General features: G+C 44.8%; 1 protein-coding gene across 4 annotated transcripts in view; it reads right to left on the minus strand.

Annotated features, from left to right (window-relative positions):
• Positions 1 to 1,036: 1,036 nt before the first annotated feature.
• The window catches only part of arhgap46a (Rho GTPase activating protein 46a), a 57,760-nt gene continuing 34,305 nt past the window's right edge, over positions 1,037 to 24,491 (minus strand). The window contains exons 1-9 of one of the 4 annotated variants that reach the window (XM_056274372.1): positions 24,163 to 24,280; positions 12,910 to 14,344; positions 8,661 to 9,327; positions 8,244 to 8,336; positions 5,523 to 5,596; positions 4,973 to 5,172; positions 4,191 to 4,282; positions 3,405 to 3,574; positions 1,037 to 3,114 (exon numbers count right to left, since the gene is read on the minus strand). In XM_056274372.1, coding sequence (XP_056130347.1) covers positions 2,920 to 3,114; positions 3,405 to 3,574; positions 4,191 to 4,282; positions 4,973 to 5,172; positions 5,523 to 5,596; positions 8,244 to 8,336; positions 8,661 to 9,327; positions 12,910 to 14,298 — 2,880 coding nt within the window. In that variant the 5' untranslated portion in view covers positions 14,299 to 14,344; positions 24,163 to 24,280 and the 3' untranslated portion in view covers positions 1,037 to 2,919. Of the gene's footprint in view, positions 3,115 to 3,404; positions 3,575 to 4,190; positions 4,283 to 4,972; positions 5,173 to 5,522; positions 5,597 to 8,243; positions 8,337 to 8,660; positions 9,328 to 12,909; positions 14,345 to 15,283; positions 15,425 to 24,162; positions 24,281 to 24,491 lie in introns of those variants that run through there. The other 3 variants (XM_056274371.1, XM_056274370.1, XM_056274369.1) reach the window with 3 other exon arrangements.

Consider the following 24,491-nt stretch of genomic DNA (forward strand, 5'->3'; position numbering starts at 1 on the left):
TCTCCATAGTTGACATTGGGCTGTTGGATATTGTGAGGGGGAGCAGTGTCAAGGGGTGTCTCCTAAAGTCCACTGTTATCTCTACAGTCTGCCGCATGTTCAGCTCATAGTTCTACGGACTACACCAGAGCACCAGTTACTCAACCTCCCGCCAATATGCAGACTCATCACCATCCTGGATGAATCCGATGACTGTAGTGTTGTCTGCAAACTTCAGTAGTTTAACAGCTGTGTCCTTGGATGTGCAGTTGTTGGTGTAGGTAGAAGAGCAGTGGGGAGAGGACACACCCCCTGAGAAGCACCAGTGCTGACTGTCCGTATACCAGAAATGACTTTCCCCAGCCTCACCTGCTATTTCCTGCCTGTCAGGAAGTTGGTGATCCACTGACAGATGGCAGGGGATACAGTAGGCTGGGAGAGATTGGAGTAGATTTCTGGGATAATGGTGTTGAACGCTCAGCTGAAGTCAACAAATCCTGACGATCCTTGCGTATGTCGCAGGGCAGTCAAGGTGTTGCAGAATGTAGTGCAGTCCCATGTTGACTGCATCATCCACTGACCTTTTGCCCAGTAGGCAAACTGCAGGGGGTCCAGCAGGTGTCCTGTGACATTCTTCAGGTGGGCCATCACCACTTGTTCAAAAGTCTTCATGACCACAGACGTCAGAGCAACAGGCCTGTAGTCATTCAGTCCTGTGATGAAGGGTTTCTTTGGGATGGGGATGATGGTGGAGTGTTTGAAGCAGGAGGAGACTTCACACAGCTCCAGGGATCTGCTGAAGATCTGTGCAAAGATTGGAGCCAGTTTGTCAACACAGGCTTTAAGACAGGATTGGGAGACACTGTCTGGATCCGAAGCTTTCCTGGTCTTGTGTCTCTGGACACAAATATTCAACAGGTAATTGTCCCTTTTGATTTTCCGATTCAAGGTGTCTTGTTAAATGCAGCTAGTGATATCCTTAAAGCCATTGTCAAACTCCAACCTTGTAAAGTGTGACGTTTTATTAAAATTATGTTCACAAATCTTTACCCCCAAACATTTTTGGTATTTCTTAACACTGAATTTCATTTAAAGTTATTTGGCTTGATCTACATGGATTTGCCTAGTTTCATTGGACAAAGGGGAACTAGAGAAAGCGCCAATCAACTTTTTTTTTTCCTGTGTTCACATGTTGAGAAAGTAGAAGTCAGAAATACATGCTGGGCTATTTACATCTGAACAAAGCTTTATTTATCAACAACCATTCCATACTATAACAAGTGGGTATGCAAACGTACATGTACACACACATGTATAGTGTCTTGATGCATGCTCAAAAATCCAGGTAAGGAAATCCCAGAAAGTTGAACCAGTTCATCTGGACACAACGTTTAGTAGCACATGTATAGTGGTTTAAAATCAGTCCCCTTATTTTAAAAGGCAGGCAGTTACAGCAGGAAAATTTGTAATTACAAAATGACACATATCTTAATCCCCTTTCAGCAATGGAAAGATTCACCTTCACCCTGCTTTATTAGAATACACTCGAAGACAGTTATTACTTATTTACAAGCAAAACTTATTAACATTGGCAGGCATTCGGAGGGAAAACAAAAAAGCCTCATCTATATTCCAAAAGCGCTCGACATTTAAACAACACATCATCCATGGTGTGTGAGCCTCTGGCAGTATAAACAAATATTTCAGTGGGGGTGAGGGGGTGTAAAACAGTTACCACATCCAACAACCCGTTTTATCCTAAGACCTGAGCCACACAAAAAAAAAAGGATAGACCATAAAGAAGAGATCACAATCTAAGTTCGAGACTTCATACAGGTAGGAGAGGACAGCTATTACCAGTTAAATAACCAAGCTCCCATATTACCACTACATACACCACATAGATTGTAATTACAACTCCAACTGGCTTCTGTTCAGTGTTATGTTCAGTTGTAAAAATCAAAGCACCTCAATTTTACTTGCTTCTGCGCTCGCCACCAACCATTAACAGCTTTCTCAAAAGCACATCCTCACAGGTTGTGCTTTGAAATGCAGGCTGTGTACAGTACAACGAAGTAGTCATGGTTTGCGCTGCTGCTATTGTCTCGCAAAATGAACATACGAGGAGACGGTGACGGGTTACTTTCGAAACTCCTACAAAAATCCTTTCAGACAAGCTTATTAACCAAGAAGACATTACAAGAATTCTCATACTCTACATATTATTTAACTTATGTACATGATGAATGAATGCTGTCATCCACAGATTTACGCGCGCACACACACAAACACACACACACACACACACACAAAACACTTGAGTGAAACTAGACAGTTGTCCAGGAAAAAGGCCTAACACTAATATTGCTATATTTAGTAGGTATAAATAAGGCTGACATGGTTATTATCATCCTATAAACTTAGATTGTGCCAGTGTCCATTTTGTCAACTTGATATTATTTTACCAATAAAATTCTGGCACTACCCACTTAGTAAGATATGGAAAAGTTAATCAGTTTTCACATGCAGTTAGAAAAAAAGTCAGTAAAATGAAATGCATTAAAACAGGTTCCAAGAGTGTGACTTGAGTCTTATTGGCTCTTGCATCCCACTGCTGTAGGTTCTGTATTTCAAAACAACGAAGCCTCAGGTAATGTGTATTTTCCCACAGTAAGAATATGAGATAGCACATGGGATCAATGTCCAAGCTACTGTGTCATACACAGCACAGTGCATACAGTGTGGTTAGACGGTACTTAGCCGTCTTCATGGGTTTTCTCTTTCCGTTGTATTGGGTGAATTCACCCACCCAAATTATTTCCAGTGTGGTTTTGACAGACAGTGTGTTTATATTTGATTGGGGACTACTTTATAGATGTTTGGCTGCACAAATACCAGGGCTAATTGAGTGGACAGGGTGAGCTCTGTGATTAAGACAGTCTACACCACACCCTCAATGAAGCTGGTGTCCAGGTGAACAATGAGCATTCTCAAAAAGGACATCTCCTTGCGCGTGTTCTCGAAGATAACCCGCGGGTCATCAGATTGGCAGCGGAGGCAATTGGGGGCCATCACCATTGCCAGGTTATTCACATCCATCTTGGTGACAGCTACATTGGAGGGCTGAGCAAACACCTAGCAACAAGCAGAATGTAGGAAGGGAGAGCTGTGAAGCAAGAGTACACAGATCGACCTTTGAACTGCACCGTACACAGTACGAGTCATGCTAAGTTCAACTTATTTTGATACATGGGCCACTAACAAGACAGAGATATCATTAGAATGCACATATTTCCAGGACTTAATATGAATAAAATTGCACAGTGCATTTGTTAACAGTGTAATGAAACTAGCCTCAAGTTTTGTAGAGCTACTTGACAAAAATGTTAGCTGTATTGCTGTAGTATAGAAAAGGTTTGAATCACCTGCAAGAAATGGATGAAGTAGCAGAGCACAAGCCTGTTAAGTTCAGGTAGAGACTGCACCACAGCGATGGCTGCCACTGGGTCATCGTAGTTACTGATACACTGTTTGTAGAAGTTCATGGGAATGAGAGGCTCCTCCAGCTCACGATACCACAGCTTCATCAGAGATGCTGAACAAAAATGGAGACACTCTTGATAAGCAAAGCACATTCACAAATGTATGTACAAATGCATGAACATAACAGTAAAGTACGGAGTGCCAAGTGATACCCTGTCGATTCTGTGCATGAACTGCATTACGAGGTAGCAAATGAATTATTGTAGACGAAATCCAAAAATACCTTGTTTATTGTTGCCCATGAAATGGAGATGCAAAATTCAATTTTATCCAGGGAATTCTAATTGTTGTATGTTTGATTTTGAGGATGAAATTTAATCTGCAGTTTTATTTGAATTATAAAATGGTGATTGCTTTGGTATGGAATTAATTTTGTTATGCTGAGTCCATTTTGTGAAACACATTCAAAGCATTTTGTGAAACAAAAATATATTTGCTGGACAAAATCCATCTAGATATGCATTCAGGAGTAATGTCAGAGTAACACTTAGCACGTTAATGTGTCAGCTATCTCCTTATTGCATCTCATTGGATGGAATCCATTTGGTAAACCATGCAATGAGTATTTTACTGGATGAGAGAATTTCGCGACAGGTAAATTATTTCATGCTAGATAGACTGATAAAACAGGCCAGTTTCATGGAAACCCATACCAAACAAAGACTCACCAGGAACATTGGGATCCGAGAGGTTTTCAGGGATCCTCCACTGGTCCACTTGGAGCTTCAGTGCATTCACTTCATCAATATCTCCAGGCACCCTGAGGACGTTACACGGGAGATTAATTACAACCTATGGCCACAAGAGGGTCTCCCACGCCACTTAATACTGACTCTCCAAGCACTGTGGTTGATCTATTATTCATGCCCACCCAGCTGGCTCCAAATGTTACCTGTTGACTTTGGAAAATACATTGATACGCTTTAGTGGCAGCTTTGCTTTACAACAAAACAATAATATAATAACAGTAATAGGTACAAACAGTACACTGTTCAGATATTCATCCCCATTTGGGAGTGGAGTCTCACAGGGAGAGATCTGCTTGATGAAAAGGAACAATCGACTAAATAAATGGAAGTCTTACAAAATTAAATTTGCGAGTGAAAACTTTGCACAAACAAACTAACATATAACTGAATACACAAGTAAAGCTCCCACATGCTTGTTGACCCACACATAAACACATACTATGAAATATCATATTAAACCAAGCTGGTCCCGAGGCAAATCAGGGTTTTTGTGCTGTTGTTGGTTCTGTAAACTGTAGACTGGGAGAACCCTCCTCAAACTATACTGATGTGGAGGACCACACACACACAGGCCTGTATACTGGGTCCCACACAAATACACACATTCCCACACTTTCATTTTTCTCAGACTCCCCCCTCTCACTCCAACTTGCACAGCTCATGTCATGGCATGTAACTGACTTGAGTTTTGTCTCTCTTACCTGAAGATGCCTTCTGTTTGGGCCCCACCCAAAGCTAAAACATACTGGGACAGCTGCACCTGCACCCAGGGTAGTTTCCTATCTGGGAAGAGCTCACTCTGCCTTTCCATCACCTCCTCCAGAGAACTGCCAAACAGTGAGGGAGTGACAATGGCCCGCCTGCTGTGGTCAATCTCCTCCAAGGTGGGCTTGCGAAGACCCTGGGGGCAAGAAGGTGTGGAGAGGTGAGGATTTAGTACCTGTGCATGCTGGGGGACTATGATACTAATCATGGTTGTGTCTAATACTGCCTCTGTTCTGTGATTACATCTGGAAGGCACTATGACTGGGCCTGTGTTTATGTCTGCTTCTGTGACTATGTAGGTATATCTATAATTATGTCTGTCTGTGACTGTACTCTGTGTGACTAAGCTGGGGATCACAACTTTCATTCTGAAAGTAATCGTTGCTTCTATGTGAGATCAAAATGCTTTGACATTTGAACATTTTCAAACAACTTAAAACAAACAATTTGATTTTGAGACAAATCCTCTTTTGTATTCCAGCTCACCTTTTTTCCCCCAGTAATAGCCACTTTCTGCAGTTTCCGACAGCAGAACTTGGCGTAAGTACTGATAGGTAGGCCTGTTGGGTGAGACGAAAAACAACAGGACTGAAAAACAGCAAAATGCAACACTTCAAGAAACAATACTCACACTGTTGCCACATCCGAGAGGACCCATCAGTAGAATCCTATAAAAGGTCTGGAGAAACTGAACATACCGGCTAATAAAAGGTTACAATTCTTCCAATGAGAAGCAGGGTTGTTTTTCCCCACAGATGTAGGAGAGTGTGCAACAGGCAAGCAGGCGTAATTGGAGAGACATGTTGATGGTGTGATTCTGGCATATGGGAATTAGAGCATGGCCGACTGATTTGTCAAGCTGAAGGAAGATTTACTTCTGTTGAACAAAAGCTTCAGAGACAGGAGCCAGTTTATGCATCTGGTGTCAGGTGATTCATCAGTGCACAGAGGCATATAGGCCAGGAATAGAATGAGAAACACAAAAGCTCTCTACTTGCTACCTGCCTGCTCACTATGATCCCATATCTATTTCTGAAGTAAGCTGTGTTATAGGAATGACCTTATGTTTCGAGGTGACACATACTTCAACAGACAGACATTATATAGGGACACTATCTGCTGTCCCCAAAACGACATCAATTGGTATCTTCTAGACCCCAGTTTCTCTCTCTCTCTCTCTCTCTCTCTCTCTCTCTCTCTCTCTCTCTCTCTCTCTCTCTCTCTCTCTCTCTCTCTCTCTCTCTCTCTCTCTCTCTCTCTCTCTCTCTCTCTCTCTCTCTCTCTCTCTCTCTCTCTCTCTCTCTCTCTCTCTCTCTCTCTCTCTCTCTCTCTCTCTCTCTCTCTCTCTCTCTCTCTCTCTCTCTCTCTCTCTCTCTCTCTCTCTCTCTCTCTCTCTCTCTCTCTCTCTCTCTCACACACACACACACACACACACACACACACGCACACACACAGTGAACAAAAGATCCCAATTCACAGGTCACTGTCTACACTCACAAAAGGAAGTCACCCCCATCTTTCACTGCCATAGTAACTTGGGTTTACACCAATATCAGGTTTCTACTTCTCCTCTACAGCCTTTCCAATCACACCCAGGGGGTTCACTCCCACAATCTCGTCTCAGGTACCTGAGCCAATGCCAAACGGAGAAGGTTGTGCTGAGAGGGAAAAAAACCATTGTGTCTGGAATGTTCCCTTGAGCCAAAGCCCCCGGATTTATAGCAAACAGGTGACTCACATGCATGCCCAGAGCAATTGTTAATCTTACCATGTTTGACTATAATTATGCCTAATTATGGAGATCATATCGACAATTTTACCCTTGATTTTAGAAGGAAATGCATGGTTTTTCCCCCCCAGGATTCCCAATAAGGGAATTTTCAAAATGGGAATGTTTTGTTTACTGCGAGAAAAGCGAAATTGAAACAACCCAACACAATGTAATGGTTTGCACACTACTCGTGGTCCATATTTAAATCTTGTTTAATGGTATGAAAACAACAGCTAAGCAACCAAAGCCCAGGAGAAATCTGATCTCATTAAGAGCTTGAGTGTACTGTACCAGACTGAAGATGCAATGACACCTGTCTACACATGGCTGGCTCAGCTGGACAACCTAGTAGAGAAAGGTTCCGAGAGACATTGGGAAGACTATTTCAGTCTCTTTTTGGTAATTGTTTATGTCTCAGCAGTGAGGCTAGTCAAAGCCCATGCTAGAGTTGGAAAGGAGCACATCCCTCAGCTTCCCAAAGGAAGCAGGTTCCAAACCCAAGCAAACCCTAGGCCAGACCCCGACAAGAGACCTCCAGTTTTCACACGCGACTCCCTACCCCTACTTCTCACAGCTGCTACATACCCTAGTCAGATGCACTGAACTTTGTTCCAGCTCTTCTATCAATCAAACAGACAGAAGCTCTCATTATGCTGTTTTCCTGGATGGAGGCATCTTTTCATGGTTAGCCCTCATTGGACAATAATAGTCTCTTTCGCTTAAGGCATGAGTCCATTCTCTGGGTGAAAACCTTGGGAGTTAGTCAGTTATGTGGAGTAGGCTTTCCTTTCAACCTCTTAGTCACTGGAGAGCCTCAGCATATATGACTCTGTCTGAGTCACTGATGCACAATGTGTGCACGAACACCACTGTGGTGTCTGGTATGAGACCAGTGGGTTCCGCTCTGGTAGTGTCATCAGAGCAGGCCATGTGGGCTGCCCTAATGAGGGCATGTGCCAATGAGTAGGCTTGCTATAAATCGTTGACTGATGTGCAGTGCTGCCAAAAGAGACCATTATTTTGAATCGCTGTGTAGTCCATTGTGGGTCTATATAGAGCCTTCCTAAATTCTTATCCTACTCCCCCCTCCCCCCCATCTCTACTTTCTGTGAAACCCATTCATGGTGTCTGCAAAAGGAGAGAGAGAACATCAGTGTGTGCTGTCATCAGACAAATGGCACAGTACTGAACTTTCCATCCCACTTCAAATGGTCATTCTACAGGGAGTAATACATTTGATTTGTACTAATCTCTGTTACAGACTCAGGAGGAGAAAAACATCTTCAGGCTCCCTCTTAGAGCAATCCAATTCCTGCCCCCACCTGTCTTTCAAACAGACAATCTTGACCAAATGGGGACATGCTGACGAGCCAACAATCTTAAGTGATATTTTGGATAATACAGGGAAGAGAGCGGAGAACAAAAAAGAACTTTACCTTCATCTTCCTCTGTGTTCTGTTTTCGTTTTTTTCTGGACTTTGAATTCTTCTTCATCTTCAGCTCCTGCTGTTCCAATATGAACTGAGTCACTGTGAAACAGAAGACAGCCTGGATCAGAAGTCTGAAAGTCTATCAGATAAGCACTACTCCTACACTTAACATGTTACGGCTCAGTACATACAGAGACCTTGTTTTCAATCATGCCCGTACTAACTTGACAAGATTAGATTGGAATTGCACAAGAAAACATGGGAAGAGAGAAGAAAAAAGTGACGTGTTGAAAACAAACAAATTAAAATCTCTGATTTACAATCACAGGCACTAAGAATGAAACACAAAGAAAAAACAAAACAACAAACGAAAAAAAGACACGGGGGGGAGGGGGGTGGCAGAAAGAAAGAAAGGTGACCCACCCTGTTGCTCAGTCTCAGACTCACATTTCTTGTCGCTGGTCAGGTCTGTATGCCTCTGGATGTAACCCTCCAGGTAGCAACGAAATTTGGGAGAGGGGGCAAAGAAGGCCAAGCTGACAGCCATCAGCTCCCAGCCAGCTGCCAAACTCCTGGGGCTTGTATTGCCGGTTGTCTGCCTCACCAGCTGCACATATAGCTCGTCTCTCAGCCCTGGCATGTCCCAGCACTTGGTGACAATGAGCAGGGCACAGTGGCGGCGGTCCAGCCGTGAGGGCCGGTCTCCCATATAGGCCTGTACCAACTTGAACATTTCGCAGGCCTCTTTGCGGATTGCGCGGTCGCTAGTAACCAGCATAGGCTTCTTGATGGAGCCGCGGTTCCATGACAGCATATTGGCAATGGAGACGCGCCGGCGAAACAGGCCTTGCGTGTGCATGTTCAGGTGCTTGCTAGCCCAATCTTCCATGCCCATTTCTGGAGATTGGGGCTGCCGTAGGGTGGCATAGGAGAGCTGATATGAAGAGCCTCCTGCCCTTCCTTCCCCCCCATCAACTCCCTCTCTGCTGTCGTGGGTAACAGGGCGGTGGGGGCCGAGGGAAGCAGATCGCCCATCCACCATGCCTTTGTTCCTGCTGTCCAACTGAGCTGGCAGTTCTAGAGTCCCTGCCTGCAAGAGAACAACCAGAAAAGAGAAGGAAAAGAGAGAGAAACAGTTAAGACTAAAGGATGAATGGGTGGTGGTGGTGGTGGTGGTGGTGGGGGCAGGTAAAAAAGGGATTCAAGAAAGAGAGGGAGGTGTTGGTACAGCAGAGGTATAAAGGCTATCTGTACAGCTGTGTGTCGGCAAGAGCTGGGCTGCCTTTCCCCTTCTCAGCTCAGCTCTGCAGTGTTGGACTCAAGGGGGAATTGCTGCAAGATTAATTTCCTAAAGCTGGAAAAAAATTGCACAGGGTGGGGGGGATAACCCCCAAATAGCCTCATAGACCTTGACCTCAGTGGCAGGTGACCAAACCGTGACATAATAGATCTAGCCCTCAGCAGACCTCCCTCCCTCTTGCACTACACTATGGCTGAGTCCTACTCGAGAACTTGGTCTGATTCCGACGACAGGGTTTATGGCCATAAGGAACTCCTCTACGCTTCAAACAGAGAAAGCCAGAAACCCAGAGATACTAGTCTGCAAACAGCCAGGAACAACAGTGAGCCAGAGCCGAAATCAAAGATCAAATTTACAATCGGAACATAAAACAAGTTGAGGCATAATTTCAACAAGACTGTGATGTAATGCGGAATTGGAGAGTGCTAGACAAGCTGGACTTTAGATTTAGGGTTTCTTGATCAAATGGAGCAGAACCCTGTGGTTTTACTTTGGCAGAGGTTCTATATACTCGTACAGAATTAACGGTCTAACATGGACAGCAAGGGTCACAAGATAAAATGCAACCAGGAGCATGGGGGACTAAGGGAAGAGGACATTTCCCGCATGAGTTATATCTCCAGTAAGTTCAATTTTTTTTCATCTAGATAACATACAGATGCACCTCAACAATGTGACAAAGAAGTTATGCTATGAGTTTAAATACTTAAAATTATAGCACGTCCCAAAGTCCATGAATACATCCAGCCTTCTTGCCAAGTTGTTTATACTACTCTCTCTAAAAGGCTGCCGTTTCATTTCAGCCTTCAAACCATATGGTTCAAAGATTTTGAAAAGGAAAATGTTTAAATATTGAACGCAAAGAAAAATAAAATTCCACACAATTTTAGATGGCAAACCATAATGTGTGTGTGTGTGTGTGTGTGTGTGTGTGTGTGTGTGTGTATGTATGATGTAACAGCATGTCTGAAGAACATTCCAGGATGGACTTAAGGGGCCCACACAGTATTCCTTGGCTGGAGTCTAAAATGTTATTGCTACAGTGGTATTCCAATCCTCCATACTAAGCCAGGGCCATATGGGCCACAGTGGTCCTCCTTCCTGATCAGAGGAAGTCTTGTCCTGTGTCTTTCTGGCCTGGCATGGGCCAGAAAGATTCAGGCAGAACTGGTGCATGTGTGTAGGGCACCTGTGGTGCAGGGCAGATGGAGTATGAAAAGACGGCGAAGAGTGATGCTGGATTCGTGTACATTATAGTCAGTGATGCCCGCTACCAAATTTCATGGACCAATACGGCAATCAAGACTGGAATTAAGGGGCGTCCAGGTAGCATAGTGGTCTACTCCATTGCCTACTAACACAGGGAAGGCAGTTCAAATCCCCCGTGTTACCTCCGGCTTGGTCGGGCGTCCCTACAGACACAATTGGCTGTGTCTGCGGGTGGGAAGCCGGATGTGGGTATGTGTCCTGGTCACTGCACTAGCGCCTCCTCTGGTTGGTCAGGGCACCTGTTCAGGGGGGAGGGAGAACTGGGGGGGGGGGGGGGGGATAGCGTGATCCTCCAACGCGCTACGTCCCCCTGGCGAAACCCCACACTATCAGGTGTAAAGAAACAACTGGCGACTCCACATGTATCGAAGGAGGCATGTGGTAGTCTGCAGCTCTCCCCGGATTGGCAGAGGGGGAGCAGCAGCAACCAGGACGGCTTGGAAGAGTCGGATAATTGGCCAAGTACAATTGGGGACAAAAAGGGGAAATGCAGGAAAAAGAAACGACTGGAATTAAGATGCAATATCCACAAACAGGTCAGATAGCATCATTTGTTGCTAGAAGAACTGAACATTTTTTATACAGTTGCACTGGATTTGCACAAAAGTTTATGCCATAATGTACAGGGGCATGGGTGGAATTCTGTTGAAAGGGCTTTCAAGATTTTAAGTAGCAGATCTTGGAAGTACTCTGAATCCCCATACTGCAACTTACGTATATAACTGTCCGGAGGAATCAAATAGTTCCCTTAACTCTAATTATGTACACCTGCGTTATAATTCTTGACAATATATTCATCACTGTGGCTCATCTGTTTGTGTGTGTGTGCATGTATGTACATTCGAGTATTTTATTGTTCTCCCACGTCAAAATATCCCAATCAAAAAGTAAAAGGGATTTTTTTTTTGTGTGGAGTGGAACAATTTGCCCATTCTTTGACTTAAAGCTCTCAGAAGAGATGACATGGAACAATAGACAAACCTAAAGACCTAAAATTTCCAATAACATGCAAACGCTTTTGCCTACAGAGTTCTAGAAAGTTTTCTAGAAAGTAGTTCTAGAAAACTCTGCCTCTTTGACACAACTGTCTTCTTTTCTCATCAGGCAAGAAATTTGGCACCAGCTTAATGAGAATTGGTGGCACGGTGGCGCAGTGGTTAGCGCTGTCGCCTCACAGCAAGATGGTCCTGGGTTTGAACCCCGGGGTTGTCCAACCTTGGGGTCATCCCAGGTCGTCCTCTGTGTGGAGTTTGCATGCTCTCCCCGTGTCTGTGGTGGGTTTTCTCTGGGTGCTCCCGTTTCCCCCACAATCAAAAAGACATGCATGCATGTTAGGATTAATACTCCTGTCTGTGCCCTTGACCGAGGCATGGTAAGACGAACTGGAGTTGGTCCCTGGGCGCAGCACGGCGGCTGCCCACTGCTGCTAGCTACACAGCCAGGATGGGTTAAATGCATAGTGTAATTTCTCTACGGGGATCATTAAAGCATATCAAAAAAAAAAAGAACTTTCAAACCAAACACAACTGAACCCAAACAATCCCTCTAAGGTGAACACAACAAACCATAACATAGAAAGACTTGAGCTCTTAATCGGGCAGGAAAATTAAATAATATTTCAGCCAAATGTGTCGCATTTACAAACGCCATTTTTTCACTGTCAATAATTTTTTTTGACCCCCCCCCCTTTTCCTCCCCAGTTGTAATACATGCCTCCTCCGATACATGCGGAGTCGCCAGCCGCTTCTTTTCACCTGACAGTGAGGAACTTTGCCAGGGGGACGTAGTGTGTGGGAGGATCACACTATTCTCCCCAGTTCCCCCTCCCCCCCGAACAGGCGCCCCGACCAACCAGAGGAGGCGCTAGTGCAGCGACCAGGACACATACCCACATCCGGCTTCCCACCTGCAGACACAACCAATTGCGTCTGTAAGGGCGCCCGACCAAGCTGGAGGTAACATGGGGATTCGAATCACTGATCCCCATGTTGGTAGGCAACGGAATAGACCACCACGCCACCCGGATGCCCCACATTGTCAATAATTTAACTTCTTGCTCTTTGTCACTCTTATTCAAACACACATGCAGGGTGTTGGGATTACCTGTGCAGGGGGTCCCGGCGTCTCCGGAGAAGAGAGGCTGGCCTGGCTAGTGATACTCTTCTCCAAGGTGTCCACTTTCTCATAGGTCCTTTTCTGCCTCCCTGGTATCTCCAGTGGGGGCAAAGGTGGGTTACCATGGTTACAAGCCCTGCTCAGTGACCGAGCATGTGCTGCTCCAGTGATGTCTTCTCGTGATGAACACCTACCAGCTGATCCTCCTCCTCCATACCACCTAAGTGAGTCTGCAGGGGAACGGGTCCGAGGCACTACTGCCCTGTCTCCCATGTCTGGGTCCAGCCCTGCTCTGACCTCCCGCATAGTGTTGGAACGACTCACCACCTCCCTCATCTCTGCCATCAGCCTCTCGTTGAGGGCGCAGAGCTCCCCGCTACTGCCCACAGACCCTGGCCTGCCTCCTGCCCCACCACCAGCACCTACTCGTCTCCTGCTCTTCCTCCTGAGGCTGGGGGAGGGGCCTGTGGAGTACCCAGAGTCCTGATAGGTTGCTGTGGCCTGCGGGACTGAGGTGGGGAAGTCCTGTGAGGCTTGGCTGCTCTGCCTGCTGTGTCGTGCCTCCATGGCTCGCTGTACGGTGGCCTCCAGGGCCCGCCAGGTCTGCTTCTTTTCCAATGTACCTGGGCCCGGGGTCCCCAGCTCCCTGTCCCTGGGCTGGCCCCGAGGCAGAGGCTGAGATGAGGCCTGATGCTGGGGGTGTGACGGGATCAGGAGGGGCTCTTGTTTGGAGGTAGGTGAGGGAGTACGTGTGGGAACAGGAGAGCTGGATAAATGCCCATGTTTGGGGTCCACATTGACCATGTGTTTGATACACTCCAGGCCAGCAGGGCTGTAGTCTGAGGAAGAGGGGTTGCGTTTGTGCCTGGAGCCAGATTGAAAAGAAGCAGGGTGCTGGAGGAGCCTGGGCTTTTGTAGACTGTGGGTGGGGGTCAGGCGTGACAGATGGGGCCCGTTGTGTAGGTGAGCCCCCTCTACCTCCATGTCTATTGGGGGCTCATCATATATGGGGCACTCTGACACTGGATCATCATAGAGTGGAGCTGTACAGCCATACTGGGGTGAGACAGGGCGTGGCGTGCTAGTCTGGGACCTGTGAAGTAGTGGGCTGGGATGACCAATTTCTGATGTCACCAAACAGAAGTTGCCATTGCTGGCTTTTCTCAAGTGGTGGGCCTGGCGTGCATCCGTGGCCATCTTGCCAGAAGGGGCAGTCTTGTATCCCTGGGTGGAGTTGGGGTGTCCTCCTGAGGCCTTGCTGGTGGAAGAGTAAAGTGTGAAGGTGTTGGACTTGCTTTGTGTACTGTTGTGCAGCTGCTGCTGCTGCAAAACAGTACTGGGCTGATTTCGGCTCATACTGTTCACCTTCACCAACATAGCAGCCTTAGACCCAGGTGGGGGCTGCCATCTTTGAGAAGGATCCCTGAGGAAGACAAAACAGGGCACAGGGTGAAATGTGGGCAGAGTTGATGATATTAATCAGATTTATCACATAAAGCAACTAACAGAGACATTAACCAACACTTTTTCATCTTATAAAAGCCACTCCTAGATTTCATTCATTTTTGAAATCTCAAAAGACCCACAGGGCTAGGAGAGTACAAAACAATCCACAAATTCTTTTCCAAACATTTCACTGACCCTCAAAAGCCTTTGGCTCCATTTTTAGTATGGCAAACCATAATAGCTCTGTCAAACCCGTGAGATAACTTTAGTGTGTTGAACAAACCAAGCGCCTTAAAAATACAGGGTGACTAACTGTTACACATCTAACTGAAACCTATCTGGGAAAGAGTAACAAGCACTTCTTGCCCTGAAAAATAAATAAATCAAAACCACATGGCATCAAAATCTGTTATCTGAAAGTTAACCATCATTTAGAGGGAAAAACAGTAAGCACTATGGAAAGAGGTTGATTAGAGAACACTTTAACCTACTGGAGCTAACACCAGTGTAATTCTTTACTGGGTTAAGAGGTTAATACTTCTCCTTCTGGTTCTGTGGCTGGGTAACTTCAGACCCGATGGCTCATTGCTAATCCAAGTAGCAGCAGAAAATCTGCCATTAATCTGGTCACACTGCCCTGTTGCCCTTCACTCTGCTTTCAAGCTACAGTCTTTCCATAAAATCAAGTGTCTGCCTCAACTGATTCAAATCTTGTAATTTTAAAGTAAGAATTCTGTCTAAAGCAGACATTAATACACACTCAAACACACAGAGAATCGCTTACTTAGATGATCGAACCTCAGTATTGTGCTGCGTCACATTTGTTGTCATACTATGTACTTCCTCAATGAATCAAAGGTCAAATATATTTTATGACAGCATACTGACAAGTTAGAAGCCAGACCCCAAGACTTACCTTACATCCCTTCACCATCCCCTACCATATTTTCCGTGGGGTAATTAACCAGATCAAAACCAACTGCCTTCTGTCCTGGTAAATCCAAACAAATGCAGGTTTATGTGGAACGAGCACTATCGTTCAAAGGTTTCCCTTTTCTCAGAGCTTCACAACTCAGTGGAGAGTTGGGGTTGTGTGGGCAGGAAGAGAACACAGAGGGTGGAGGAAAAAAGGCGGACAGCCCCCCCCCCTCCCCACATCTCTCTGGAACAATATAGAAACAATTCCCCTGAGATTCTCAGAGCTAACAGCAAACTTCCTTTTTAGACCTCTGCGCTACAACTCAGCTCTGTCTTTCTCACCCCCCCCCCAACACACACACAAACACGAACACTAAAAGAGCAAGTCACACCAAATTGATGTTTTGAATGTAAACAGCTTCTTGTCTTCAAATGGTCCCACAGACAAGGCATTCAGGCAGAGCCTGTAAACAGCTGGTTCTTAGCCACCTGGCACAGGACCAGGACACCCTGCCAGTCCCCGTCTTCGGGAACATCCCAAAGCCCCGCCTTCCCTTTCCATGTGCCGACGTGGGACCAAACAAGACCATTTATTTGCTAACACGCATGCACACACCCTCTCACACAACACATTCAGACCCCCCCCCCCACACACACACACACTCAACCCCCCCACACACACACACACACACAAATGTGTAAAGACAACAGGCCTTGAAAGGATGAGATTAACTTCAAACTGTCACCGTTAAGCTGTCACAATGGGGTGTGAGGATCTGAGTGTGTGTTGGACAGAGATGGGTAGAGGTGTGTGTGCACACTTTATAGGTGACAACTGTTAACGTGAGAAACCACTGTTTGTCCTTTTTTAAAAACACTACGAATTTCCTCACTTACATCTTCCCTGGGACTAGGCAGGAGGAGGTGACATTGCTTCAACACAACACTGACCTTTTTTAAAAACACTATGAATTTGCTCACTTACATCTTCCCTGGGACTAGGCAGGAGGAGGTGACATTGCTTCAACACAACACTGAGGACAAACGGCAGAAAATCCCTGTCAATTCACAGGCTGTCATAAGGCGCTTTTGGACCAAACAGTTCTGGAGACTTTTTTGAGAGGAACTACCCACTGGGGAGGTTCCCAGAGAACTACGAACCTTCAAGGGCTTTTTTCTATTTGCATTCGCACTGCAAGGAACGCTGAAGTGACGTAAGCCGGCGGTTAAGTATACCATCATCATTTCTGCGTGGTTAGTATAACGGTTAGTATCAATGTACACCTACAATCACCAATCACCATAAACTTGTCACTCAAGGTTCCTCTTGTACTAGGAGAGTACCTACTCTGAAGTAGGAGCTAAAAAAGTCCCTCAATGTAAATGTTTATCTCATTCTGTGCGTGATATGACAACGACGACAACAACAACAACAACAGGACGCATATAGGGGCAATAAGGCCTGGACTTCACTGTTGGTCCATTTGTCCACGTTTTGTTCCATATTCAAAGGCTAACGTTAAGAGCTGTGGTGTACACGGCTAACATTTTACATGGGTTTTAAAAAATGGCGGTTGCTCGTGCTGCACTGGCTCATGTGTTCGACCAATCAACGTACACCTACAATCACCAATCACCATAAACCTGTCACTCAATGTTCCTCTTGTACTGGGAGAGCACCTACACTGAAGTAGAAGCTAAAAGTTCTAAGAAATATGACCATTCCCAGTTCCTGCAGTTTGGATACAATAAAAAGGGATAGTTCCTCCAACAGTTCTTAGAACTATGAGAAAGTTCCCCTAGTCCGAAAGCGCCTATGGAGCTGTCTGTTTAGCATTGCTCTGTTAGGGCAGGGACATCAAGGTTCATCCAACATCAAGGCATCTCATGCAACCCAAAAGCCATAACAAAGGACCACACATGCAAAACCTACAACAACCACATCATGCTCTTATTAGAAACCAACAAACCCAAGTTTTGATGGTGATCAAACCATCTATTACATTGGCTAAATGACCTGACTGTAAAATGTTTGAATCATTCCGGGGGTGTTTCTATGTTCTTGATGGGTGAGTGGTCTACTTTATGAGGAGTAATCCTGAGAGATTAGTGACCCCTACTTCCTGTACGAGGTCCCCTTGAGGATTGAGAAGAGGCCTTCCCTACATGACACAAACAGGAAATGCCTAATGTAACATTCACATACCATGCAGAGGGCGGAAGCAAGTGTTGAGGCATGCTTTTGGGGGTTTAAGCACAGTTTTTTCAAATTCTTATCACACATGAGAAACTTTACTTTCTAAAACCAATAATCCCTATTTATGAGTGAATGCTGAGGAGCTTTACGATTTGTGGGATCCAACAGAAAATTACAAAGACCTCATCTTAGTGATATCAGAACCTCCATCTTCCCTTTCAGGGATAATATCAGGACAACACCAGTAGTAGCTAGATTCTTCATCTGTGTGTCAATAATACGCTCAGTAATGACAACCGACATCCTGTCCTGAAGGGGGCCAAAATTCAACACATTCAGAGGCATGTGAAGCGAGCGCTTGCTTAGCCCAGCTCCCTGCACCCAGAGATAGGGATTTTATCCGGCTTTGTTCCTGTTGTTTGCCTGTCATTGTGCCGGCCAGCCTGGTACAGGGCTAGCGTGCTCAACCCCTCTGGCATCGGCATATTATGTTGGGTGTCAGCAGTGACTGAGCATGGTGAGATGATTATCGTGATCACATGGGGTCTGAAGCCAACTCCAATAGTAATGCCGCACACTGTCTTCGATCTCAATGCAAAGCCTCTAATCCCATTACACAGCTGGCGCAACACACATATTACCATAGCCTAGGTCAACCAAACAAAGTATGATTACAAACCTCAACTAAGAGAGCAAGACAAACACAACACAATCATGAGAAAATATGACAGGCTGTAAGTGGAAAGAGGAGTAGGAAATGAAAAGCGCAGAATGAGGAATAGACAGATGGGCAACATAAATAAGATGGAAAGACAGATGAGATTCATAAGACAAAAACAAATACAGAGACACAAGAGCACGTGTAAATGAGAGAGGGTGGGGTGAGGTGGGAGTTAGTCGTGGGAGAGTGCAGTGGAAGAATGAGCAGGAAAACTGGCAATCCTCACAGGCTCATTCAGGGGCCTCTGTGGTGGTGTGGGGAGCCCCACACAATGCATGGTTGTGCCATCGTCACGGAGACGCCTTCTTAAGCAGCAGCCATTACGAAGGATAGAGAGAGAGAGAGAGAGAGAGAGAGAGAGAGAGAGAGAGAGAGAGAGAGAGAGAGACACACACACACACACACACACACACACACACACACAAAGAGATATCCTTAACCCCCAGGGCCACTAAAGCACACAGAAAGGCTCTCATGCAACCATTACTCAGCAGGCCTGGACTACTTTGTTGACACTCCATCAAACATGCTGCATTTGCTGCAATGATAAAGAAAGTTGTTTAGTAAGGGTGTGCCGCATGCCAACCACTGTGCTCTCCTGACAACTACTAACCAAATGTTAGCTGAATGAGGTGTTAAATGCTGCACTGTATCACAGGGTAAATGGGAGGACAGGAAGATCAGTAGTGGAAAAACTAAACGCTCCCCCACATTTTTCTAGATGTTGAAACATTTACAAAGTGATTATCACCAGTTCAGCTTTTCCAACCATGTCCGCATAAACACATACTGCAGGGCTCAACATCAACGCTTGCCCAGGACAAGCAAGCCTTAACAAGTGGAATACCTTTGGTAGTTGTCCAATCGGACAAGTAGAAAATAAATAAATAAAACTATTAAGTATCAGCAAATCAACTGAAATTGTCGCTTGTCTTTGAGACAAGCATCTGCCTGCTACCAAGACATACAACACTGCCTTGAGCTCCGTGTGTGAGCACAACATCAGCAAGCAAACCTCCTCGATTTACAACTGTGGCTTAGGGTGACACATACATTTGGTTTATGTAATAACAAGATTAGGTCAAAACCTATTATATGGCTGGACTGTGTATGGTCAATGTTCAAAATTGTGGCCAATTTGTTACAGGGATAGTCAGTGGTAGTGTCTGTAATGTGAATTCACATTCATTATCCAAACTGCTTATCCTGCTCTCAGGGTCATGGGGATGCTGGAGCTATCCAGCAGTCATTGGGCAGCAGGCGGGGAGACACCCTGGACAGGCTGCCAGGCCATCACAAGGCCGACGCACACACACACACACACACACACACACACACACACACACACACACACACACACACACACACACACACACACACACACACACACACACACACACACACACACACACACACACACACACACACACACACACACACACACAGACCCCTTGAGTCATGGTCATATGGCAACAGAGGAACAGTGAGGACAAAAACACAACTTGCAACATGGTAAACTGAAACTTGCCCAGGCAACTGTTTGTAATCTAAGGAGGTGCCTCAGTCATGTCCAATATGTTTTTAATGTACTAGCAAACTGATCAAAGTCAGCAAGCGTATTCAGTAATCAAGGCAACATAAAGATCATGCCATGATAAGAATAATGCATTAGCTGGCCACAAGAAAATATCTTTAATCGTGAATGGCCGATTTATCTGTTTGTCTGTAACTTTTACAATGCTTAATTTCAGTAAAAGCTATACAGCCTCTCAAATGTAAATTCCTAGACATTAAATGTTCATCTGCAATTTTCTGTCATGGTCCTAGTAATATTTGTTTTAAAGTGTACTGAAGTAGCATAACACATGACATGGTTAAGCTATGGCCGAGCTAAAAAAAATGGTTATAAAATGCAGTTGTAAGAACAATACTTTCCACTCACATCTTGGGATGTTTAGTTTGAAAGAGAATTTAATTTAATTGCAATTATAACTCCTCTAATTATCTGTTAAGTCCCCATCCTGTCGGGCAGCACAGTGGCCCAGAGGTTAGCATTGTTAGCATTGTTACCTCACAGCACAAGGGTCCTGGGTTCAAACCCCAGGTTCTTCCTGTGTGAAGTTTGCATGTTTTCCCCACGTCTGTGTGCTCCAGTTTCCTCCCACCATAAAAAGACATGCATGTTAAGCTTAATACTCCTGCCTGCGCCCCTGACCACGGCGATGACAAAGTACTGGAGTTGGACCCCAGGCACTGCGCTACTGCTGCTCCTGCTCCTAGTGTACATGGCTGCCCACTTGTAGTATGTGCAGTGACAATAAATGGTAAATGGACTGCATCTATATAGTTCTTTTCTAGTCTACTGACCACTCAAAGTGCTTTTACAGTGTATGTCTCGCATTCACCGATTCACACACACACATTCATACACTGATGGCGGAGGTTGTCATGCAAGGTGCCAACCTGCTCATCAGAAGCAGTTAAGGGTTGACTGTCTTGCTCAAAGACACTTCAACACGTTCTCCGCAGAAGCCAGGGATCGAACCAGTGACCTTCCGATTACTAGAAAACCCACTCTAACTCCTGAGCCATGGCACCCCATATCAGTTAGAAAGCATCTTCTATCTTCCTCTATCTTCTGTTTCTATCTGCGGTTGTCTCTCATTTTTCTAGACACAATCTGTATTGACAGGTGAATTCACAAAGAATGGATTATGCCCACTGATAGCACCATGAATTGTGCATCACTTGCAACCACTATCTGCCTTGTCTCAAGATCTGATTCACACAAGATATTGCGCGAATGATATTACAGCGCAAACATGCCCATGACATTTTGCAGCTGAGTGCAATTTACCCTTGTTTTGCGTCTGATTGCAATTATCCATGTGGCAAAGTATAAATGGTGGCCTTACGCCAAGAACACGGTAGGCAGGCTCAATGTCATCCTTGATGTCATCAAGTATAAAGAATTGTTAGACCTGGCAACCTGTATCTGCAAATGATTTCGGTGTCAGTTCTATCAAAAACTGATATTCTCCTTCGATATATCCACTCACGAGCACGCCTGGCAGGACGATGCCTTTGCCTGGCTAAAATCACTGCTGCCACGATCACTGGCAAGTCTGGGTGCATATAAATGCACTTCAATTACCATCAACTCTCTGAAGATGCTAATAATTTCCACTCTAACTGCATGTGGCTATTAGCGCTAGTGTTTTGCAATGAGCCTCATTTGCATAGAAGCAGGCCAATTTTATGCCCAAATGTATGCATATTACCTAATTTATATTGGTGCAAATAGCACCAGAGCAGCGAGACGCCATTTGCTTGGCAGTGCAGTTAGGGACGCATTTCACCCTTTGTGGGTGCTTTGAGAATTACACAGTTTCTTTTTGTGTTATTTGTGGTTTAGTGGCTGCAAAACCCACACAATCCTTTGGTGAATTCGCCAGTGAGTGTTTTGTCAGAGTGATCGTTATTTGGGGTGCTTTAGTTGTGTGCTCTCCTCACGCCTCTAAGCACTCAGCCGACCAATCGAGTAACTTCACTGATGTTGATGGTCACCTGGTTCGGCGCCCCGATTGTGTTAAACATGATCAGTCAGTCAGCGACATTCGCATTTGTAGGCCTGGCCTGCTGGTCCGATCTAGCAAAAAAAATAATCACCAAATTTGCAGATGTGGTTTGATCTTTAAAACATGCCGTATGAAAATACGAGTAGTCCTGTCCTGCAATGACTCACCTTTTAACTATGTGGAATGTAAAGCAACCTTTGCAGAAAATGAGTAGTGATTTTGAAACATGACATGTTGTAGTCACTGTGTTATAAGATATTTACTGTGGTCTTAAAATACCAGACAGTTGTGGGACATCTGCATTATCAACAGTGGTGCAACTTTCCTGCATGGATTTATTATGAGACAAAGTCGCATTTCCCTGACAAAATAATAAATAACCAGCAAGGTACAGATTATTGTTTTGAAAACATGTATGACACTATGGTACACTAAAATTAATTTTTGTTGCGCATGTTTTCCTTTTCATTGAAAATGAATGAAACATTTTTTTTTTCACCGATGGGGGGGGGGTGTAACTGGGTGGCTCGTCACGATTAGTAGACAGCCCACGCACTAATGGCTATGGTAAAGGAAACACTTAACAATAACAATGCATAGAGACAGACAAAGTTTACAATGAGCTGGTTTCGAGTTCTATTATGAAGAACAAAGGGGACTCATGTTTTGGTCCCCCTGTTGAGAGTTTCCCAGCAAGGCAGGTCTTCCATTTTAATTTGTATGCTGTTGTAGTCCATAAATCACAATTGTAAAAGTGGAACAGTCAATAGTTGTTTCTTTAGGAGGACAATATTTTCCATTTTGGACAGGTTATGTTCAATGACTGGACAAGTAAACTTTTTAGGGAACTTGTCAAGCCCTGCACATATACATACATACACACAAACACATTCCTTCGAATCCTCGAGGAAGTATGTGAAACCTTCAGAAACACAGGGAAAAATTAAGATAAAATGAAGTTAGAGCCCTTTGGAGCTCATCTGGATAATTCGATTGGACTGCGAAGTAGCAAATTAACTTAACAGTCAGTGAATTTCAATTAGACTCGGCAGCTTTTGTGCCTCATGCCCACGACCACATTCCCAGAAACTGCTGTTGCTGCTCTGAAGACAACTATGGGCAGAAAGTCTCAATAACCAGCTAAATATACGATGAAACCTGCTGTTAGCAGATGTTCTGTCTTTCCCTTCTTTTCTGTCTGGAATAACAGTCGTTGGAAAACCCACTGGCTGAGTCACTTTAGCGGATAGGGATATGGATTTGGAATTTTCTTATATATTACTCCTGGGAATAGCAGGGTCTGAAAAACAGGGGTTATTATTATCATCTGCCGGGCAGGAAGAGGAAATGAGGTCGTACAGGCAAAGCGCTAGCTACACAAACACCTCAGAGTGAAGGCCAATGGGATTAGCACGACCTACGTACAGGAAGGAAACTGAAAGGACAAAGACGATTCACTGAAGACAATATATCACAGTCATTTTTGCCAGGGTTCATATGATTTGCCCTTTAGCTCCGAACAATCCACCATGTAGATTAAATATTCCATAGGATTTAAGAATTACATTACAGGCCAACAGCAGAGCTGATGGGTTTCTCTTATAGAAACTAGAAGGCCAATGACACTTCCGAGGTGACAGATGCTCAGCTGTCCTGCAACAGCTGAACAGACGTGCCTCGATCCTAAGTCAAGATGTCTACCAGCTGTACATATCTTTGGCTTCTGCTGACCCACCCTGCAACCAGGAGTGCCGAGCATGGGCCGTGGGACCACTCTGGTCATCATACAGAAAGGAGAGCATCACAGTCAGGGGCGATTAGTCTTGACGCCAAAGGGAGAGACATGCCTCTGGAATCTGAAATATCTACATCTGTTCATTTCAAAGCAAGATCCCATTAGGACACACTTCTTCAATTACAGTGACAAAATCCTAATCAATAATAGTTCAGGTACAGCTCCATGCTCTGTAGTTCACAACTTCAAACTCAGCTTGATGATCAGAACCACAAAAGAAAGCTTAAAAACCATTACTAAATGCCAGGTGAATCACATCATTATAAACGAAAGCCAGCACAGTGAAAAGAAAACCAAGACTGAAAATGATATTAACAGGAAAACAAAAAGATTAGGATACATTGCTCCAGTTAGGTACAAAAAGCTGTAACACAAGAAAACCACACCATCTGTGCATTAATGAAAGAGAATGGGGGGGGGGGATAAAGAAACTACATTCAGACAGAAGATACACTGGCATTGCCAACTAGAACAAAGTGCTGAGGCAAATAAGCTTCACTTTTTCACAGGAAATTACAAAAATGATGCTCCCACATTATTGGGACACTTAAAATACCATCAGTGGCGAACTGGGAAAAAAGCTTACCACAACAGGAGTGCAGAGATAAATCAAGTGTTTTCCAGTTTATAATGTCATGGCGGTATCCGGAGAGTGAGAGATCAAAGTGTAAGGCTAATGTCTGTGCTGTAAACATGTTGTCAATGTGTGACTCATTAGAACTGTAAAACTGCAAAGGCACCCCCCCTCTTCTTTTTTCTTAAATCAGTGTACTAGCGATTTCTCCAAAATGACTCATACACAGACAGTTGCAGGAACATGTGGTTGGATGTGTTGAGCATGTGTGTACGGGTTTGTCTGTAGGTGGGAGGTGCTAAGCTGGCTTTTGTTTGCTTTTGCTTTCACATGTAGGGATT

This window comes from Lampris incognitus, chromosome 2 (genome assembly GCF_029633865.1).
Source record: "Lampris incognitus isolate fLamInc1 chromosome 2, fLamInc1.hap2, whole genome shotgun sequence".
Lineage (NCBI taxonomy): Eukaryota > Metazoa > Chordata > Actinopteri > Lampriformes > Lampridae > Lampris > Lampris incognitus.